This window comes from Peromyscus maniculatus, chromosome 18 (genome assembly GCF_049852395.1).
Source record: "Peromyscus maniculatus bairdii isolate BWxNUB_F1_BW_parent chromosome 18, HU_Pman_BW_mat_3.1, whole genome shotgun sequence".
NCBI lineage: Eukaryota > Metazoa > Chordata > Mammalia > Rodentia > Cricetidae > Peromyscus > Peromyscus maniculatus.
The window spans coordinates 28,337,593-28,346,567 of NC_134869.1; the positions used below are offsets into that span (position 1 = coordinate 28,337,593).

General features: G+C 36.8%; 1 protein-coding gene across 1 annotated transcript in view; it reads left to right on the top strand.

Moving 5' to 3' along the window:
* Positions 1 to 7,284, top strand: part of Slc6a15 (solute carrier family 6 member 15) — a 53,344-nt gene extending 46,060 nt beyond the window's left edge. The window contains exons 11-13 of the mRNA XM_006990180.4: positions 552 to 711; positions 4,564 to 4,726; positions 5,949 to 7,284. Of these exons, the coding sequence (XP_006990242.2) occupies positions 552 to 711; positions 4,564 to 4,726; positions 5,949 to 6,320 (695 nt within the window). The 3' untranslated portion in view covers positions 6,321 to 7,284. The remainder of the gene's footprint in view (positions 1 to 551; positions 712 to 4,563; positions 4,727 to 5,948) is intronic.
* The last annotated feature ends 1,691 nt before the right edge of the window (positions 7,285 to 8,975 follow it).

Consider the following 8,975-nt stretch of genomic DNA (forward strand, 5'->3'; position numbering starts at 1 on the left):
GCGAGGCTTTTTCTAATTGGGTTTTTCTTGTTATGCTTTAATGACATGTAAAAGTTTATTATAATGATAAGATACTATAATGGCAGTTACTATTTCAATCAAATATGAGCATATGTAAGTTTGATAATCTCATTATAAGGCACACTAGACTAATTATTAATTCAAAATTGCATAGAGATTTCAAAACTACAGAAGCTTATTAAATGTAGTGATCTATGAGAATGTGCTACCAGGAAGGTCACTTTTCTATTAATAATAGAAATATGATATGGATATTTATTTTTAAAATTGTCATAAAACTCCCCTTCAGGTATTATTTGTACTCAGTAGGTGGAATTCCACAGAATTAAAGAGATGGGATACATACTTTTAACTTAGTAGAGGTTAACCCAGTGTAACCTGCTTCCAACATGTAATTTTCCAAAGAATAAGAGAAGTTATTGCCTACAAGAAAATATAAAAATAAAACCTGTTGATTGAATGTAGTGATAATAAAGGAAAGTCTTGACTTTGGTTAGAGGCTAATTTTTTTATTTGTTTATTTTCTTTAGTTATCTGTTGCCTCCTAGCATTTTGTATCGGCCTGATATTTGTGCAGCGCTCTGGAAATTACTTTGTCACAATGTTTGATGATTATTCTGCTACATTGCCTCTGCTAATTGTGGTCATCTTGGAGAATATTGCTGTAAGCTTTGTTTATGGCATAGATAAGTAAGTATGCTTGATTGCATGCAGTTAGCTTTCCTTCCACTTTTGAAAAGTTTGATCAATATTTCATTTGAAAGGGGAATGGAATGAAAAGGGATGAATCTTCACCAAGTCTAGTATTTCACAGTCTCTTCTTGATTGAACAGTTTACTTACATATACTCCCTCAGTGCATGGGGGTTGAGAACTGCAGACAACCTAAGGTTGTCTAGAATTCTAAGCATGGGTTTAATTCTTATTATCAATGAATAACTTCCACACTTGAAAAGTATTTGATATGTTCCATGACCTTAAGTTCATCTGACTTGGTATTGTTGCGCACATTTCATATATGGAGAGGCTAAGAAGAATAAGAGGCATCTTATTCATTTAAAACCTGAGCAGCAGTGGATCTGTGACTCAAGATTTCCCCACTTCCTTCTAAAGCTTATGCATTACTTCCTAGGTTATATCTTTTATGAGAGGGGAGAGAGAAAGAAATTGAGAGAGAAAGAGAGACAGAGACAGACAGAGAGAGACTGGCACCCAGAGAGAGAGAGAGAGACAGAGAGAAGGAGTTAATGGTTTCTAGTGTCAGAAAGATTTTGGGAAATGATCTGTTCGATTCTGAGATACATATATATTCATTTCACACAGACTTCATATGCAATTAACTGAATTTTCTATATGTTTAAACCCAAGTTGCACACTTTTTATGAGAAAGGGATGTATATTTGATGTGAAATGAAACGTTCAAGTTCATCTCAATGGATAAGTGATCTTTGAAGTCTTTATTCAATATATTTAAAAATAATTGTTTCCACCTGACAGATACAGATTGAGTGATGAGAGTCTTGTGGAAAGTGCATTTAGTTGAGGACTAGAGGCCTCTTATGTGACATAAATAGCATCATTGGTATTGAGTGAGTATTTTGACAAAGTTGAGACTGTCTTATTGTCCAAAGCTACAAATCAGGAAGAATAGGAATTGCATTTAACAACCATGTTTTATTAGCGAAAGCAGCAATTAGAAATTTTAGAAGTGGATGAAGTCTTGTGCCTTAATTGTGGATGAAGAACTTTCTGTGTCTTCATGGAAATGCATGGGAATTAAGGAGGCTTGGGGATAGCTCAGTGAGTAAGCATTTCAGCTCGCACAGATACTGTGGTTCAGATTCCTAGAACCCATGGAAAACACGTTGGTTGGGCATGGTGACTTGCCTGTAATCCCCCTATAAAGGAAGCAGGGGCTGGAAGTCTCTAGGAAGTTGGCTAGCCAAAAAAGTAGTGTTCAGTAAGAGACCCTGCCTAGGTATATCATGATTGAGGAAGACATGTGCCTTAGATACAGTTACTATTGCTGTGATCAAACACCATGACCAAAAAGCAAGCTGGGGAGGAAAGGGTTTATTTGGCTTACACTTCCAGACTGTAGTCCATTACTGGAGAAAGTCATAACAGGAACTTAAGCCGGACTGGAACCTGGAGGTAGGAGCTGATACAGAGGCCATGGAGGGGTGCTGCTTACTGGCTTGCTTCCCATGGTTTACTCAGCCCATCTTTTTATAGAACACAGGACCAGCAGCCCAGGGATGACACCACCCTTCCCACCATGGGCTGGGCCAGTCTAAAAAGAAAGAACAGATAAACAAGAGGAGGACAGCAGACACCACAGGTCTGAGAAATTGCAAGGACAATCTTTGATAATTTCAAATATGGAGGTGTCCTCATCTTTTCCTTCTGAAAATTCAGGAAAATTGATGTTATTTAAGGTAGTCAAGTCTTATGGAAAATAATTCAAGAGAAAGGAACTGAGAGGATGAGATACATAGCAAGCCATGAACAATTAAAAGTTTTCACAAGATACTCAAAGTTTTAGAATTGACCCATATTTCCAAAGGGTGTAATTGGGGAATTGTTTAAATTTTGAAAAATATGACAGAGGAAAAGTTGATGCAAAAGCAAAATTTTGGGGGTTCAGGAAATAATTGTGCATAAAATATAAGTATGTCATAAATGAGACTCAAAAATAAAAGAGACATAAAAGAAGGCACAGTAGTTAATTATATGGGATAGAAAAGAATTTTTATTATTTATTTATTTTTACAAAATCAAGTAAAAATAATGAATAACTTAGGAATGGGAATGGGACAGAAGTTAAGAAAACATAAATACATTATGTATATGCATATATATATATTTATATATAAGCAAACATAAAACTATACTGAAAAGAACTGACCTGACATAAGTGTTAATGTGATTGTTGAAAGGGTGCACAGAGTTCTTTAAAACCAGATGTAATAGCCAATGCCAGATCTCTAAGTTATTAGTAAAAGAAAAAATATTGAGCATCATACTGAAACAAAACTTTATTTTGATAAAGCAAACTATTTTCTAGTAGAAGAATCGTTTGTCAGCAGGCATTTTTCAACTATTATTTGTTAGCTATATATGTGTATAATCAAGAAAAGAAAAAATATTTTTGGACATAACTAAACTGATATTCAAGTGTAGTGATTGTTGACAATTACAGTTATGAGAAACTGTCCACTAAAGATATGGAGTTAGATTTCTAGAAAGTTTGTAAAAAATATCAGTACAAGGATAACTGGGTGGCATTAAGATTCGTTTTTTTATTTATCTATCTATGTAGTTAGTATTTCATTACTTTTTTTATTTATATGTTTGTGGATCACATACTACAGTGTACCCATGGAGGTCAGAGGACTATTTTTAAGCTTTGATTCTCTCTTTACACTATGTAGTTTCTGGGTATCTAACTCAGGTCACAGGTTTGATCATCAGAACCTTCACCCACTGAGGCATCTTGGTGGCCCTAAGATTTACTTTTAGCTGAATACAAAGGGAGATGATTATTTTTACAGTGGCAAAACTTTTGCCATGTTGGTGCTGTATACGTAAAAGTCTCAGTATCTTTTCTTATAAATTATACCACAATTACCAGACAACTCCACCCCCAGTCCAGCATAAGTTTATTCATGATTCCGCTTCTAAGCCTAATTTGTGAGTAGAAAAAGAATCAGCTGTCTTTGTGAATGAGAAAACGGAGATGGCCTTCGGTAATTGTCACTGGGAAACTATAGGACAAAGTAAAGAGACGATCCTAGAGGAGGGACTTGAAAGATATGTGAATGAAATACAAAATGCGAAAATTCTTTCAATTATGACACTACTAAAAAAAACCAACAACAACCCCCCCCAAAACCAGTGAGAATTTCACAAAGTATAAACACCCACTGGTGGTATTTGATGGTGGCATAAAATCATTATCATTTTTTGTAAAATGATAATCAGGATGTTTAACATAACAGCAAATTCTGCATTTGTAATACAGTTCCTAGTCATTGACTAAAGGTTTAAACATGATGCTAGTAACTTCATTTTGTTTTATAAGTAAATATTCATTGGGTAAGTCATCTTCCATTATGAATTTGTGTGTGTTTGTATGTGTGCATGTATGTAAAGACAAGTTTGTCTGTTTATGTGCCTGTGGAGACCAGAGGTTAACATTGGGTTTTCTTCTGTTGCTAGCCATTTTCTATTTTGGAAGGGGTTTCTTCCTGGGCCAGGGGCTTGCTATGGCAAGCAAGCTCCTGAGACTGCCTAGTCTTCATTGCCTCAGCACCGAGGTTGGTATGCATACTGATGGACCTCGTTTTTTTATGTAGATTCTGGAATTTGAACTTGAGCCCTCGTGCTTGAATGGTAGGCTCTTAACCCATGGAGCTATGCCTCTACTCTGAATTTGTGATCCGTACAAGACAAACTAAAGTGTCTAAATCTAGATTCCTGTCAAGTTAGTAAGGCAGTGTAATAAGATGGAAGAATAATTAAATATTTTCTTTTCATCCAGGTTTATAGAAGACCTAACGGATATGTTAGGCTTTGCGCCAAGCAGATATTACTATTACACGTGGAAATACGTTTCCCCTTTAATGCTACTAACATTGCTAATTGCTAGCATTGTGAATATGGGATTAAGTCCTCCAGGCTATAATGCATGGATCGAGGAGAAGGTAAAATACGAAATAAAGAAGTTAGCTTATTTTGAAGTGAAAATATACCACTTTAGAAAGCTTTCTATTTTATTTGCTTCATAGTATTTTATTTATTTTTTGTTTGTTTGTTTATTTATTTACTTATTTGTTGCTTTTGAATGATGTTGCTTTGGTTTGGGGTATTATGGTTTATAATTTGTACCTCCAACAGCTGTGATGTTTATACATTGTAAACTTCTATTGAGCAAATGACACTCATCACCTTTCTACTTATCAACCAGATCTCTTCCTCTTACCACTGAAGAACAGTGGCTGCATGGTCTTTGACTCTAGGAAGCATAGTAAACTTCTGGAAATATTCTTTTATATAGAAATTCATTACATTCCAGCTGTTCCCAACTCTTGAAATACATATAGTGATGTAGACATAATTTAAATAAATATTGAATCAAGGATTTATGACAGTTACTTTCTGTGAGCAGGGACTATAGAAGGTGTGTTTCCAAATAGTATTAGTCACACTGGCTCAAAGATGAGATCTGTATTGGCTGTTACAGACCAGTGCACTTATTTTAACTACTCCATGGTCAATAATTCTACATAACAATCACACATTCACAATGGAAACACAGACCAGGTTTTCAGATTTTTGAAAGATAGTATGGTACACATAGCAGATGTCTGTTGCTTAGTAACAGTACCCCAAAACTTAGTGACAGATAGTTTTGCTTAATTATTGTCAAGTCTTTTGTTTTTCTTCCTAGACTAACAGATGTGGTTGCATTCGGTTTGGGAAATAGAATCTCTCTCTCTCTCTCTGCCTCCCTCCCTCCCTCCCTCCCTCCCTCCCTCCCTCCCTCCCTCCCTCCCTCCCTCTCTCCCTCCCTCCTTCTCTCCTTCCCTCCCTCCTCCTCCTCCCTCCCTCTCTTCCTTCCTCCCTCCCTTTCTCTTCTTTCTCTTCCTCTCCCTTTCTCTTCCTCTCCCTTTTTTCCCCCTTTATCTCATCCTTGGGTTCTCTCAAACACTATTGGATAAGGGCAGAATTCTAAGAAACCAAAACATAAATGATCAGACTTTTTAACTATTGAATTTGCTGAATATTACTTCCATTACTTACTGTCACTCTGAGCAAGTGACATTATAATCCCAGAGTTTGGCACACAAACCCAAGAGCAATGTAACTCTTTCATATGTGGGCATACGAAGAAGGCTGACAGTTATTTTTCCTTGGTTTTATCAGGCATCAGAAGAATTTCTGAGCTATCCAATGTGGGGGATGGTTGTCTGTTTCTCTCTGATGGCTCTTGCAATACTTCCTGTTCCGGTTGTTTTCATCATTCGTCGCTGCAACCTCATAGATGATAGTTCCGGTAACTTGGCCTCTGTGACGTATAAGAGAGGAAGAGTCCTGAAAGAGCCTGTAAACTTGGAAGGAGACGATGCAAGCCTCATTCATGGAAAGATACCAAGCGAAATGTCATCTCCAAATTTTGGTAAAAATATTTATCGAAAACAAAGTGGTTCCCCGACACTGGACACTGCTCCCAATGGACGCTATGGGATTGGGTATTTGATGGCAGACATGCCGGATATGCCAGAGTCAGACTTGTAGCTGAAATGGAAGCAGAAGCTGTGTGTGGTTCATTTTTATAGATGAGCGTTGGTTCTACTATGAGAAGCATTGGGCTTCACTTATCAGAAGGTGATCTCAGGTGTCCATGGCTGTGGTCTTTAATCCCAACAGTGTAAGGCAGTCCAGGAAGAGCATTCCTCACTTTACATCTGCAGAGATGATTGCAAACAAAGCTTACAGTGACTGAGGTCATGTTTTGCCAGGATTTTTTAAAACAATACTTTTGGCATATTTTCAAGTATTTCTATCTCTTAAGAAAAAAAAAAACAGGTGTTACCTCAGTTTCTAATAATTTCTGGATTTAATATTATTGGCAGTTTTAAAATCCCCGGTATATCTTACAAGCTATAATTTCGCCTTCAGGGTGAGTCCCAGTATTACCAAGAACAGTTGTGTGAGTTCGTGCCTCTCAGCGCATTTTCATGAATACGTTCTGTAGATAGGCTGTACTTATTTAGGCACTAACTGAAGAAAACTGCGAAGTATTTTCTTATGTGATAGCTATAGAGAGCAATAGAATCAAAGAATGAGAAGGCACTGGGGCGGATGACATGTTAGTCAGAGGTGACAGAGGATCACATGGGATGTCTGTATATTTTGTGTAAAATAGGTGGGTGAAAATGACCTAAGAGAGAGTTGCTCTACACTCTCTAGAATTATGCAGACTCTGCATTTTTCTTATGCCGTGTGCCTAAAAACCTACGTAATATTTATTGTGGTTTCGAGATCATTTATAGTATATTTATATAATATACTTGCAATGTATAGAGATGTGTATTGGGACTCTAAGTGCTGATTTGGAAACTTGAAGCAAGATAGTATTTGATTTCATATATTTCTGTTTTGCTTCATTTTATGCAAATACAAATCCTTTTTTTAAGTGATTGTTAAAACTGTATGGCATTACATTTTAACCTACAAATAAACAACATTTAAACAATGGTGTTTGTCTTCCTCGTTGATTTTCCTTGAATCATTTGAACTGGATTATGGCCCCTTACAATTCGTGACCTAGGTTGTCTTACATTTCAGCCAGCACTTAAGCATTTTGTAGTAATCATCACGTTCCCAGTGGGATTAACAAAGTCACAGGGCTGTGACCACTTTACAGACAAATAAACAATAGCGTTTAATGATTAATGGGTGCTCTAATGTCTCAAAATATGGAAAAAGGCATATAGCTTCCAAAAAAATGTGTACACAGTTGAAAGCTTGCTTCAATTGTTTCATGTTTGACATTAGCTAGAGAACTGGAAATGTAGGAAAAATAACCTGAACACACAGTGCAATTTTATTAATTATAATTTTTACCTCCTTCCCTTCTTTCTTTCCTTTACTGGATATTGAACCTATGAGCATATTGTGCAATCTAGGCAAGTGTTCTACCACTGAGTTATATGCACGCCCAGCCCTGTTAATACCCATGATTTATATGAGCCCTCTACATTTAGTAATTAAACATTCACACAAGTCTGTTTTACTCCGCTTCCTCCCTACTCTCCTGGTGGTAATTCATTGTGCTGCTCTGAGTTTCCACTAACAATAATGATAAAAACAAACAAACAAACAAACAAACAAACAACAAACATATCTCAGACTTAAGTGGAAAGCATGTAATATTTGACTTTCTGTTACTGAATCTTATCATTTCTTTGGTTCCTTCTATGTTGTTCCCCATGGCAGTATCTCGCTCAGCTAAATAATGTTCCTCTGCTTTTATATATAAGCACTTCTTTATCTGTCAGCACTTTGATGGACACATAAGTTGCTTCCATACCCTCATTCTTCTGCACAGGGTTGCAGCAGAAGGAGCTCTGTGAGGGGCTGATTTCATTTCTCTTCTGACATAGTTTGTCATTTGGGATCCTACCTTATATGGTGAAACAGGTCTCCATTCTTTATTATCAAACTAATTAAGACTAAGTCAGGAAGTCTATTTTTGATTTGGAGAACAATTTCCAAGGCCCCCCATTTGCCACACAAGGAACATTGGCTAAGAGGTGAGAGCAAAGTGAAGGATCCCTCCTTTTTTTATCGCCATGTTGTGTTGTTAATCCTTCAGCTGTCCTTTCAGGTAACCTTTGTCCTGATGTCAGCATCTGTCAAATAAAAGTCCGAGCAAGCTATGGTGCTTCTTGTCTATGATCCCAGTACTCAGAAGATGAGGCAAGGGATTGCTGCATGTTCAGGTCCAACCTGATCTCCAAAGTGAAATATAAGAAAGCCTATGCTGACAGGTGGTGGTAGCACACGCCCTTAATCCCAGCACTCGGGAGGCAGAGCCAGGCGGATCTCTGTGAGTTCGAGGCCAGCCTGGTCTACAAAGCGAGTTCCAGGAAAGGCGCAAAGCTACACAGAGAAACCTTGTCTCGAAAAAACTAAAACAAAACAAAACAAAATAAAAAAGAAAGCCTATGCTACATAGAATCCCTAACTCTAAATAAATAAGTAAATAAAGGTTAACATTACTCCATATACATACTGAGTCAATGCACCATGATAATTATAATTAAAATATAGATACAATTGTATTTTTCTTATTAATTCCCTATTCTTAATTCCCTTTTCCTTTATTAATTGCCAGTGAGAGTTTTATCTGTTCTTTCTCAGATACTGTGGTATTTAACAACCATT